This window comes from Acanthochromis polyacanthus, chromosome 6 (genome assembly GCF_021347895.1).
Source record: "Acanthochromis polyacanthus isolate Apoly-LR-REF ecotype Palm Island chromosome 6, KAUST_Apoly_ChrSc, whole genome shotgun sequence".
Taxonomy (NCBI): domain Eukaryota; kingdom Metazoa; phylum Chordata; class Actinopteri; family Pomacentridae; genus Acanthochromis; species Acanthochromis polyacanthus.
In genome coordinates, this window is record NC_067118.1 from 31,867,745 (window position 1) to 31,881,132 (window position 13,388).

Consider the following 13,388-nt stretch of genomic DNA (forward strand, 5'->3'; position numbering starts at 1 on the left):
TAACTAGATAAAAAGCTCTTTAATTTATACATGAGAGCACAGATGTCCTGGTGAAACTTTTTTTTTTTGTTAATTTCATGGTTCAGATATGATTCTTAATCACAACAGAGCCAAGAGATATCCAATATTTCCACTCACAAAAGACTGCAACGCAAACAGGTAACTGTGTCTTGAGTTTGAAAATCCTCCCATATTCAGATCTCAGATTACACACTGATTTTGCTTCCTGGCTGTAAAACAGGTACAATCAGGTGTGATCGTGACAGTCCCAGTGGTTTACTGCGCCTGCGTGTTTTCAGGAGAAACGTCTGATTCTTTATTCGCTTTTTGATAAGCATTTATGACCGCAGTCTGAGCCTGATTGGTCGGTTGCAGAAAAAGGAAGTAAAAAAACAAGTTGCAATAAGTTCCTGCGCAGTAAAGCACAGCAAAAAAAGTCAGGTTTTGTTTTGTCGACACTGTGGGACCTTTAACAGGAGAAACCTTTAGGAGTGATTGTGTGCGCAGAGCAGCCTGTGAGGGCGAAATTTAAAGGAAGTAATGTGAAGGTTTCGCTTTCACCGATGGACACACGAGTTTAATGTAAGAGGTCACAGGCGCTTCCTGGTTGTTTTGGACTCCAGAGAGAATCAAAGTCTGCTCGTAAACATCAATCTGCGCTGCAAACAGGCAGAAATGGATCATATGCGACCGCAAGACTCACAGGAGAGCAAGGTAAAGAGACAAAATAAATCACTTCCAGAAGTAAAGTGTGAAAACTGGCAGTTGTCCGAAGCGCGTCTTGTGCGCATTCATTAATGGTGTGATCAAACCAACAGACCTGCTGTCATTTCAATCATTTCACATAGATGTGAGTTATTAAATCCAGGGAAGGACACCAGCAAAACTGTAATGATCTCTTTAAAAAAAAAAAAAACTACGCAGAAAGATGAAGTCAAAGTCCAGTTTTAGGCACATGAGGGCACTAATGAGTATCACACACTCCTCTGTAAAATGTTTTTATATTGCCATTTATTTTCAACCATCGTGAGTTATAATGATGTATTTTGTTTATTTTTTGGACTTTCTGCTTCAAGTGTGTGTATGATGCGGCTCTTTTTTACTGTGTGTTGTCCAGCAATTGGGTCAGTGTGTCAGAATTCAGGAGATATGTTGCTGTATTGTGTCAGATGTGTTTAAAAACTAAATTCTGCATAACACTTTGGCTTTATTTTGATAGTTTCATATATTTTACATTTTGGAAAAGTCTCTACTCTGGATAAATAAAGAGAACATCTTAGCTGGGGAGCCATATTTAGGGGTTAATGTCTCCAGAAATGTAACTTTCAGTGCCATGAAATTTGCAGAGGACACTAAAAACCTTCGTTAAGACAAAATAAGCCTCAGCTGCTGTTAAATTTCAGCATGAAGACAACGTGCTACTTTGTTTTTCTGGTTCTACGTATGGGTCCTTATAACCATTTTGGAATGTCAAACAGAAAAAAAACGTAGCTTTGGCTTGCCATACTTGGCACACATCAAGTTCTACTGATGTTTGAGGCCTCAGAAGTTGGTGAAATGTCAACCAAAGATTCCATTTTCAGTAGAAAATATGGATACATGTATACATATATTCAGTTACAGGAACTTTCAGTAGCCCCAGAACCACCATTGTTTGTATTTTCAAGGGCTATTAATTCCAATTTTGGCATCTGTTGGAGTCATTCGACTATTTGGATCTGCTGAAGACAACTCTGACTGGGTCAAATTTTATGTGATGAAAGTTATATTTCTGTGTATTTTGAACATTTTAAAATGGATTCCCTGGTAATACAACTTTCAGGGTGAAATAATGAACATTCCTACATGCGAACACATATGAAACGCTCCAAATCCAGAGAAAAATATTTGACAGAATATAGTTTGGGGAACCAAATTACAAGTAAGCAACCTCTAAACAACATATTAATCAGTGGAGCACCACCTGCATCAGAAATCGCACCGACTGACGAAATGCATTACTGTCCTGATCCAAATCAGATTTCCTGGGTGGCTGATTCATTGTCCGTCACTGTATTCAAAGCTCCAAGCACGGACTAAAAACCTTGTTATATTTTTACCAATGAAGCAAATTTCTTAGGATATCTGCTTAAAATGTCAGTGTTGTTTGCAGAAAATATTTAGGACTGGAACTAACAAATATTATCATCACTAATTAATCTGTCCATTTTGATTACTTTAATGAGTTTTTCGATTAATTTGTGAAAGGCTATGTCCCAGACGCCAAGCTGAGATCTTCATCTTGCTTGTTTTGTGGAACCCAGGGACCAAAAACACAAGATATTTTATTCTAGTATCATAAAAGACAGAGAAATATGGGAAAAATTGCTGTGATTAAAATGGTACTTTTTCTTTTCAGGGCTCAGTGTCGCGGTACAGGGAACACGGGGATGAGCCTTTGGACAAGAGGTCCGGTGACAGAGCTTCGTCTCCCTCTCAGGTACATCCTGTCTCAGACGCCATGTCTTTGGAATGACCTTTTTACACGGTACGATTGTTCTGCTCCCTTTGTAAAGCACCAGAGTGTGATGAGTTGTTTTACCCCTTGATTCAGGATGAGAAGAGGGCGATCAGGAGGGTGCGGAGTCCATCCAGACCAAGGGCATGGCTGTCCAATTCTTACAAACCGAAGCTGGCGGGGCGATTCTTCAAACCCCGGTAAGACTGACGGGTCAAGAACAAAGAGCTCTTTGTAATTAGTCAGGCAACTTTCTTTGCTGAGTGTCCTGCGAAGTATTGATGTTGATGCGGAGAGTGATTGTGCTGCGCCAAAAGCTTTTTGTTCCCTCTAATGCAGTTTTCAGAGGGACGACTATCCATTCTACAAACCCAGCTTTGGCAGCCACAGGCACCACTACTTCAACCCGCGAGTTTATATGCACCGGAAAGAGCACTTCCATCCGAAGCTTCACCACATCGCACTGAAGAGGAGGGAGAGGGAGCGAGATGAGAAGAAGGAGCGCTACGAGCAGAGAGACAGCTCTGAGGGAGGTTCACCTCCAAAACAAAGCAGCAGTAAGTTGACTTCTTCAGCAGAAATCAAACATTTGCGCAGAGATCAGGTCAACTAAGGAGTTGACTCCATGCACATGGTGAGTTCCATAAAGAAAGGACACTTATAGTTTGTGGAACAACTTGAACTCACCTTTCTTAGCAGCTTGAGTTACATAGTATGTCTGCCTTCCCTATTTTATGTAATACTCACGTGCAGCCAGGAATTATGAGCTGCAGAGAAGTCAGTGACATGCAGCAATTATGAATAGCAATTTGGAAAAGGGCATGCTTTCACAATACCAGTGCATGTGTGCAAAGATACTACATTTTATACACTAAACTGATATAACACTTCCTCCTCAATCAAGGTTAAACAGACACAGACTTTTAATGGGTTTTAATGCATGAAATTCAATTACAGTGATTGTTATTAACCAAAATGAAATGAATTTATAATTGCATATTCACACTGTGTAGGGCAACAGAAAGCAAAGTGGCTTGCACTCAGACTGCAACCATAGTCTTCTGTTCACATTTGCACATAAGTGATTAGCCTCTGCATGGAGGATATTTGTAGATACAGACAGCAAAATTGAATTAGTTCATCAATGTAGTATATTTTAAATATGATTAATTAACAAGTATCACAAGTTTGCTGTTTCCCCAGTGCACTCAGACTAAATGGATTGTTGACAAAACTAAAGTTATACATCGTTTTGATATGAGACATAGCATTTTTTTTTACAGTTAACTCAAATACAAGCGACAAAAGCAACATATTTTCAACACAGAGTGGAAAGAAGACATGAGCTGTCCTATTTAGACATATATAAGCTGCTTTGGTTCAACTATCTTTTAAACTGATTAAATCCATTTTGAGCCAGCTGCACTGCTTATATTTACATAAATGCACTTGTGAGTGAATGGAGAACATTTTTGCGGCCTGGTTTTATTCTAGTGGAAATAGATACAGCTCAAAGCATCACCGCAAACCACAGAAGATTATTTGTTTGCCATATGCAAATAAATAACCCTCTGACACAATCCCTGTTAAAATCCAATATTCTACATTCTGCAAACGGTTAATGTTCTAACCTCTGCTTCCTGTATATGTCATCATATTTACACATTCATGTACAGAACGTTCCATGATGTCCTTTCCAAGCTTTACATCGTGTATTTGTACTCTATTAAATGTCCATTGGGTGGCAGCATAAGCAAGCAGAGGCCCACGCGCATCATCATGAACACTTTGCATTACAAATATTTGGAGGGCATTTGCTCATCATGGTATCTGGTGGTTGGTAGGTAGTCACACTCTGGTAGCAACAAAGAAATGTTACATAATGCTGATCAGTAAGAAGCTTTCCCTGGGCTTGATAGATGGGTTATGTCATCAATGAATTGCTAGTAGAGAGTGTATGTCTCATGTGAACATGTGATTTAGTCAGCTGAAGGTAGATTTAAAGAGAATTACTTCATCGTTTGCTAGTGGGGAGAGTTTTTCAAGTAAACAGGATAGATTTCAAATCCTTGGTTGTAACACTAATGGTGAAGTTTCCAGTCTTTCCTTGTGTGAAGTGGTATGATATGCTGTGTTTTTAGCAGCTCAACTGCTGGTACTGTATGTTTTTATCTTCTCTTGCACACAGCCACTGTATCTGCGCGCACACTGCAGCACTGTGGAGGTGTGTGTTTGTGTATGTGTGAGTATGGAACAGGTTTTTTTTTGTGTGCCTGAGTGATGGTGCGATGATGGTGACTCATCACTGATTTGTGTGTATATGAGAGTGAGAGAGAGAGAAAGAGAAGGAGAGACTAGCCAGAAGTGCACATATAATGAGCCATAACCAAGGTTTTGGTTCACATAGAAGCACTGCAGTCCTACACTGGAAGGCAAATTTCCCAGATATCAACAGATTTTGCCGAAGCTTGTATGAATTTCAGAGTTCAGACATGAGCATAGCATCATTCTTGATATAAAGATACAACTGCAGATACCCTACGTACTTTCAGGCTTTGCAAATGGACAGAGAATGCTGTACTAACATGTATTAGTGTTTGTTTTAGATCAAACACACAGATTCTCTTGTTGTGGTGTTGTTTTGACATTGTGATTTGCCTGTTTTCCAGCAACTAAACCTTTCTTAGCCAGGTCCTCCTCCAGCAGAGACAAGGACGTGCCGTTCACTGTAAGTCCACGAGCAGAAACTCTGCTCTGCTTCACACTTTTTTATGAAATGATGAAAAATACAGTGGTCCACCCGTTCCTGAGAACTGACATAATATTGTACTATTTTTCCCTGCAGAATATTAAAGAGATACACTGCAGCACACCAAGCTTGATATTTATACCAGGTTTATGCTAATAGGGAAAATGTAAACCGTGTTTTAGATGGATAAATTATGGGTCCAGCAGTTCATAATTCATTTTGTCTTTTAAAAGAAAATTAGTCAGCCAGTCTTTTGACAGTCATTTCGTGGCTTAGGTCATTTTTTAAGCAGTAATGCCGGATAAGTGATGGCTTCATGTTCTGAAATGAGAGAATATGTTGGTTTTCTTGGTCTTACATTGCAGTATTTTGGATTTTGTGGAGTTTTATGGGCTTTTTTCTCAGTTTTGTGATGTTTCATGGACCAAATAGTTAAGGACAAAACTAGCAGATCAGTTGATGAGGAAACTACTTTTTTGTCGCAGCCCGAATGTGAATGCTCTGATTGATTTCCTGCCATGTGAGCGGAAGAAATAAAGGCTTCAACTAACAATTATTTTCATTATTATATCATCTGCACAACAGTTTCTTGATGAAGTTATTTGTATGGGAAATGACAGAAAATACAGACAAATGCCCGTTTCCTGAAGTGAAAAGTAACATTTTCAATTCTTTTGTGGTTCACTGATTGCTTTTCTGTTGATCAATCAGTTATGTGATCCACTAATTGTGCTTGCAGTATGTATATATTGGAGTAGATGATGTTTGTACATCAGACTTACAGTAAGTGCAGGCGACTGTTTTTATTGCAAACAGCCCAGGTGCTGCAGGAAAGGCTGAAATCAAATGAATGCATACATTTCTTGGCTGACCTCAGCACAGCACGGAGCAGAGCAGCACATGATGAATCGCAGCCGGTGACCGCTGCAGAGAAGTTGGAGAAGTTAGAGTGAAGAGAACAGGAGAAATCAAAGAATCAGTGGCTGTTTTTTCCCCCCTATCACTCAATATCAGCACTGTGTTAATAAGTGTGACCAGAGCTGTTGATAACATGAGCTGCCTGAAGGCACAAATCAGTGATATAAGCCAATGTCTCCTGATACAAAACACAGCAGGTTTTAGAATGAAAAGATGAAAAAGTTGCTTCGTTTCATTTGAAGTTCAACTCTTTAACCCAAACTAATGATTTATGGAGTGACAATGTTTCATTATGCAGCTAATGTAAAAAAATAACCAACAAAGGTCCTCTTGTCTTGTGCACAATTCAGGTTTATTAGTGCGACTTCTTCCATTAGGTATGTTTTATTGACCTATAGTTAGTAAGAAGATCTTTTAGGTTCCCAGTTTAAGAGATGCCCCTTTAGCTGTCCTAATTCTCTCTTTAATACAACTCTGTTCTCTTTATAACAAGCTCTTTAATTCATGTTGACAGCTAATTAAGTAGGAAACACTATGTGCGCCTTTATTATTGACTTGATAACATTTATAACTACAGACTGGAAGCTTACTAGAAGGTGAGCAAATAAATGACTCATTAAATCTGGATTAAAATCTGGATTAACTGATTATTGTGGTCACTTGAGGCCAGCAGCAACAACTTTCCAACACAGCACTGATATGTCATCACCCTGTAAAGCTGAACAATAAATAGTAGCTTGTTTACACGGTGAGAAATTAACATTAAACTCACTTAAAGCGGTGCTTCTGGTTCAAATTTTGGTCTCCAACTATTCCTACCTGCTTTATGCTCCAGTGTGTTCACTGGCTATTTGGCAACTCTCTCTATATGCTGTTTATCTGTTGGTATATCGACTGCATTTCTCTTTTTTGGTGTATTTTGTGCCACTGAAAACATGCGCAGTCAGAACAGTTGCAGAATCTCTCATTTATTTGCCTCAGTGTTACAAGTTGACATGGGAGGCTTCGCTTTAGTGATCTTCTGGCCATTAGCAGCCATCAGTCATGATCGGCGTTTGCGGCCATGTTTTTGTCCAACTGTCTGATTACTACAGTCCAACTCCTGCCTTTTTCTTTTTCTTCTTTCTGTTTTGAAGGTTTCTCAGAGCGACAGGAACCAAAGCAGGGAGAGAGATCACAGGGGACTAAAAGCAAAGACAAAGAACGAAGCAGAGACAGGGAGCTCCCTTCAACTGTGAGCCAGACGGCAGCACGAGACAGAGCCATCCAACAGAAGAGGAGAGAGATAGATGAGGTGGGGGAGTGTCATAACACACAAACACATCTTGGGAGAGGGGACAGTTATAAACAGATAGGGGAAGAAGAGATAAGAGGAGCCGGGATTAGAGAAAGGATGACACTGAGAAGATCTTAGAAAGCGCTGGGAGACATGAGACAAGGGAAAGAGATTTGTTTGCTGTAGTACAAACATTAATTTTGAAATGCTGAGCCCGAGGCAACAGGAGTGTCACTGGCTTCACTTTGCCAAGCCTCACAAAGAGGGTCTTAGTCGCTGTTTGACTTGATTGATAGTGGTATTCTTCTATTTTTATTTTCTGTAATTGATCGAACACATACAGCGAGGCTGGCTCACCTGTATCGCAAGAGACTCCAACACGTGCTTTAATGCTGCCTTCAATGTGACAGACGTCACATGAGGCTCTGCACGTCGGCCGTGTGTTTATGTGAGGGAGTGTATGTGTGTCTCCACTCGCTTTGTGGAAAAGATGGCCTCTTGCTTTTCATATCTCCATGGTTGCAGGATTATAGAGGCACTGCAAGGGAAAAAAAAAACAGTCTGGCAACAGGTAGCTGATGCAAAAATGTCCACAAAGCTCTGTGCTCACAACACTTGTTCACAGTTTGCATGCAAGCGTTTCCGTGAATTGTTAATCCATTCAGTGGTAATCGGAAATGCATGACAAGACTTCTCGCCTAATTCATTTGTTCTGCTCCCCCGTTCCTCCACTTACTCTCCTGTCTGCGTTCCTGTTCCCTCTCATGCTTCATCTCTTCCTTCTTGGGACATTTACCCTAAAACCACAATCACGCCTGTCTTTCAGGTGTACTATCAGGAATGTGAAATGTTTGGCCTTGTAGTCAAGATGCTGATTGCGAAGGATCCGTCCCTGGAGCGTCCCATCCAGTCCTCGCTGCAGGAGAACCTCAGGGACATTGGCAAGCGCTGTGTGGAGGCCATGGAGAAATTCATTGATGACTACGACTCCAGGGAGCAATCGCACTAATCAGGCGCACAGCACTGCCTGTCTTCTGAGCGTTTTTTCCCTTCTAGTTTAGAGTTTGATTGAATGCTGCTGCTTTTGTGTTTTCCTCTTTGTGACGATCTTGTTTATTCTTATGTGCTGCCTGGACCAAATCTTCTCTGTGCTCAGTCTAATGCCTGAGCATCACTGATGACAAGTGAGAAAGACATTGTGAAGCTTTTATAGAATTACTATTTTTAAAGATGTGATGATTTTAAAACCAAAATATATACACTGGTTGTATTGCTTTAAATGTTCTTATGAAGACCTCAGAAATGTATAGTATTTTGACATTTTCAATCATTAAACATTGTTTACGACATATTAAGCATCACAGGACTTTTTGGAAAATCAAATCGTTGCAGGAAATACTAGAGCACACACTGTAGTTTATGTTTTAAACAGAGAATGCAAGTTTCGTTTGTTGTGAGATATATCTGAAGAACCAAAACACTGAGAGAGTTGAAGGGATAATAGTGTAATAAGAGAACAGTTGCCTCTCGTAGATGACCTGCTGGATGTGGGAGAAATGGCAGGGGTAAAGACTTGAGCAAATATGAAAAGGGCCAAGCCATTATCACCAGATAATTGTGTTGGAGCATCTGTGGCAGGGCTTAAGGTGTCCCTGATCAGCAGTGGTGGATTCCTCCTGACAGGGGTGTGAAAAGGGTCAAACCACAAACCGAAAACAGGGTGTTAGGAATGTGCTTGAACACTGAATACCACAGAGCGCCTTTGGGGTCACCTCACACATGAAGTCCAGTTTACTCATGAGGTTTTCGTAATCACCCTGTAGAAACAAATGTATAATTTATTAAGTGACTCTTAGAGTAGTTTGGTCAAGCCTGTAAAAGTAACACTGTTCATCATTCAGTTGCTTTTGGCCTAAATTAGGTACTAAGGTTTGGATAGTCTGGCTTCTGCTGCTTCAGTGTTGTCTTTTTCAGTCTAAGAGTGGAGTAGTTTAGATTAGAAGGATATCACATGATACATATTTTTCTCTTATTTATGCATTGATAATGGAAAGAGCTCCGTATTGGTTGGGTTAAAGTTTGATAATATTAAGGTGCTATATCCCAAATCCATGCTATATATATGTGTATGAACTGTACAAAAATGTACTATAAACTGTTTATCACAGTGTGCAGATATGTCAGCGTACGTATTTTGTTATTCATCAGGAAACTTGACAAAATAGGCTGCAACAGATGAAAGTCAAAGTGTGCCTTCAGAAAGCCGCTGACAGACATCACAAAAAGAAAGCAGTGTTTGTTTCAGACGATTTAACGGCATATTGCATTTTGATCCTTATCAGTAGCGTGGCTGTTGGGATGGCAGTGTGGGTAATGTGGCCATCTTTGTCCAGACTGAAATAAGTCAGCAGTGATTGGAGGGATTGCAATGAAATGTGACACTAATGTCCACCATTCTGAGAAAACACGTCTTCACACCTGTGATTATCCCCTTGCCATTCCTCCAGATTCCTCTCCTGGTCAGCTTGTGTTTAGTGACCTGTTTTTATGCACCTGTGAAGAGCTCATCTTCTAAATTGTTTAACAGAAGATGTTTTTTTTGTTTTTTTTTATAACCCATGCCTTGTCATGGTGTGAGAAGGACAAGTGCACTGATCAAATTAAAGCCTGCACCTGCGCTCCATTTAGCTGAGCCACTTTGAGGTGCATGCGACTGTGCTGGAGGACACCTGAAGGAGCATTTCTGTCACCTGTGCTTTTCTTGCTGTGTTTCAGCATAATCTGTAACATGCAAAGCAATGGTGACTTCATCTGAGTTAATTTCTTTGTCGCTCTCCCAGTGTAAACATATCACAGAGTATATATGTACAGCCTCTCAACCAACCACAGAACTCAGTGCAGCTCATAGATACAACCTCCCAGTTGTTCATTGAATTACACTTTATTTTCAGTATGAGACAACAACAACAAATTAACATGCAAGCCTCCCTATCTCTACATCATGTTATACAAATAATGATTCTTTAGTTACAAAATATATAAATATTTAAGACCATATGTACAGAACATTTACATTACTACATCCATTATTAAAGTTTATTACTATATATACATTTAGCAGGTATTATTCTTTAATATTGTTATAATTATTATTTGCATTATTATTATTATTGTTAGCAATATTATTATTTTTATTCTTAATCATCTATAGGTAACTCTCAAAAAACAAAGCATGTTGCAGAAGAGAAAACGGGACCATACCTGACGTTACTGTGCCTGAATGGTCAAGGAGCAGAGGCTGTCTGGCGCTCTGCCCTTGGTAAAGCATGGAGAGCTGGCTATGTAGAGCACAAGGTTCAACAGACTATTTGTACAAGGTGATAACAGGGCTAGCGAGCCAACACTATATTCCAGCAGCATTTGGATTCCACTGAGGTAAACAATGACATAGCTTGGAATCTAGCACGTAGCTTTCACTATCCCAACACAATTTCTGGTTTGTCCACATAGAATAAGTTAACTGCCCAGGGCTTGGATCACTGAGCTGTGACGTGAACAGTCAGATCACTGCAGTTTGACCAGTTTTCACTTTCCATTTTCAAACTGTAAAGGAATTGTTCGATCTCTCTGTAACGTGGATACACGCACAGACACGCACATACGTCATGTTATTTACCTTGACCGCAGTATATTTAGCAGTCAAATTCATCAGTGCTTCCCATTACCATCGGTGGAGTTGATCTCCATCACTGTAAACATTCCTGTTGTGTAAGCCAGCTGAGCTTCCTCTTATGATTAGATCATTCTGTGTAGGTGTACACAAACACTACCCGGTGTAGAGTTGTGTAAGCTCACAAGCACAAAAAATAGGCAGTTTTTTTTCTGTTCAACCCCACCACGCACACGCACACACACAAACACGCACGCACAAACTCTCTTTTCACTCTCACACTCATCTGTCTCACTCTCACCTTCCCACTCCTTCTGTTCCTCCTCTATGCTGCTTTAACCGTCTCCTTACCTTTCTCTCTCATCTCTTTCACTCTCCTGCTCATCCCTCCCCATCTCCTTGCTCTATATCTAGGAAATTATGCAGTTTTTGCTCTTCCTCCTCTGGCGAGTGTGCAGCTGGCCATGAATTGGTCCGTGCAGAGGTCCATGATGACCGCCCATCCCAGAGGGGCTATAGCGATGGCGTAACTCCTCGTTGTTAATGTAGCACAGCTGCACGGGCCGAGGGATCGGTTCACCCAGAAAATAACCCTCATCTGCCTCAGATTCGGAAGAGGAGGAGCAGCTGGAACACCAGGGGTCCGCAGCCTCCATGTACCCGTCGCCCCAGCATGGCCCACCCAGTCCTACAGGCTGCCAGCCAGCATTCTGCAAGGTGAGATCGGAAGTGGTGCGAGGGCAGGGCCGGTGTGGCTGCTGTCTGTATCCGCCCGGCTCCAGACCGAACAACTCCCGAGCGGCGTGACCAGAAGGGAAGCGATCGTAATCCTCCTGAACACGGCGGTAGGGTAGCTCCACCATTTGAGTGGGCCGGTCGGCCACCAGGTGCAAGGCGTTGTCGGAGCGAGAGCGACGAGAGCGTTTGTGGTGCCGGCCGCTGCGGTGCTGCCCGCTACCGTTGTTCCCACGATGGTGTTTGCGGCGCCTTGGTTGCGGCTGCTGCTGCTGGGACACAGATTCCTGCGCACTTATACGACGGCGGGGCATTCGGTCGCTCATTGGAGCCATCCGCAAGTTTCCGCTGCTGCCCATCACTCCAACACGACCTTTGCCATCGAAGCCTAGTGGCTGCGGGCCATCCCAGTACTGCAGTGGGTAGCCGACTCTCAGAGGAGCATACATGTTGTTGTTGTTGTTGTAGGGGCGAGAGGAGGACAGTGACTCTGTGCTGTGGAACTGGACTGAGGAGCTGAGGGTGCCCATGTTGCTCTTTTCAGACACATTTACACCTGAGTCCTTACTCAGGTCAGGCATAGAGAACCTTGACAGATGCTCCTGGCGCTTAGTGACTCCATCCAGAGAGTTACCTGCTATAATCATAAATCAAACATTGCATTGTTATATCATTTACCTTTATATAGTGTTGCATCATGCGGTATCATGCATATCACCGTACCTGTAGCATTGGACATAGTAAGGGAGTCCATGGATCCACGAGGGGTCTGCTCAAGAGGAGTGAGGGGCTCATTGAAGCTCATGGCATTGATGGGGTTCCTCCTGGTCAGCGGAGGTCTGCCGTCTCTCTGGAATCCATGCAGACTGATGCTCCTCTTGTCAGAGAATCCCTGGCTCTGGCTAGACATCTCATTGAAGCTCATCTGGGTGCGCAGCTTGTTGGGTCTGAACTCATCCTGGCTGTGCTGAATCCAGTTTTCATTAAAGGAGTGGCCTCTCATGGCTGCCATAGGGGTCCTCTTGGCATTACCTTGTTCCTTCCCCCAGGAATCAGGCCTCTTTCCTTGGTTGGCAGGAGTCTGGGCTGGTGGATGAGCGTTTGCGTTTGGATTGTAGCCTTGCCTGGCGTTACACTGACCCAGCAGATGTATGGGTGTAGGGGAAGGGGAGGGATCCCGCTGGGGGCCCTCATAGGAAGCAGGGATGTAGGGGTCATCCCGGCTCATCCACACCTGGTTAAGGCTTGGTGCACGACTTGGAGTGCGGCTCGGCGTGCGGTTAGGTGTCCTGCTTGGAGTCTGGCTAGATGAGAGGCTTAAACGATCCATCTGAACAGACAGAGGGTCGATTTCAGCAGACAGACGGTCGGGCATCGGTGGAGGAGCTGACTGGCGAGTCTCGGAACTCCGTCGCTCCTGCTCAGCATTCCTCCGCTCCTTTTTCCCAACCTTGGTGCTGTGACGAGACTCACGGGAACGAGCGCTTTGGAAGGCAGAGTCTGAGGAGTCAGACTCTTCTGGATCCTGAGTGGTTCAAACAAA

At 42.4% G+C, this 13,388-nt stretch overlaps 2 protein-coding genes across 2 annotated transcripts in view; one reads left to right on the top strand and one right to left on the bottom strand.

The window, feature by feature from the left end:
* The first annotated feature begins 358 nt into the window (after window positions 1–358).
* On the top strand, window positions 359–8,789 carry LOC110948282 (periphilin-1-like). The gene is given in 8 exon segments (XM_022189738.2): window positions 359–714; window positions 2,399–2,479; window positions 2,594–2,697; window positions 2,837–3,054; window positions 5,167–5,225; window positions 7,301–7,346; window positions 7,349–7,458; window positions 8,267–8,789. Coding segments are annotated over 8 exon segments (840 nt in total). The 5' UTR covers window positions 359–675; the 3' UTR covers window positions 8,450–8,789.
* A 1,573-nt stretch (window positions 8,790–10,362) lies between these two features.
* The window catches only part of LOC110948281 (prickle-like protein 2), a 35,809-nt gene continuing 32,783 nt past the window's right edge, over window positions 10,363–13,388 (bottom strand). Inside the window, 2 exon segments of the mRNA XM_051950057.1 lie at window positions 10,363–12,482; window positions 12,569–13,370. Of these exon segments, the coding sequence (XP_051806017.1) occupies window positions 11,521–12,482; window positions 12,569–13,370 (1,764 nt within the window). The 3' untranslated portion in view covers window positions 10,363–11,520.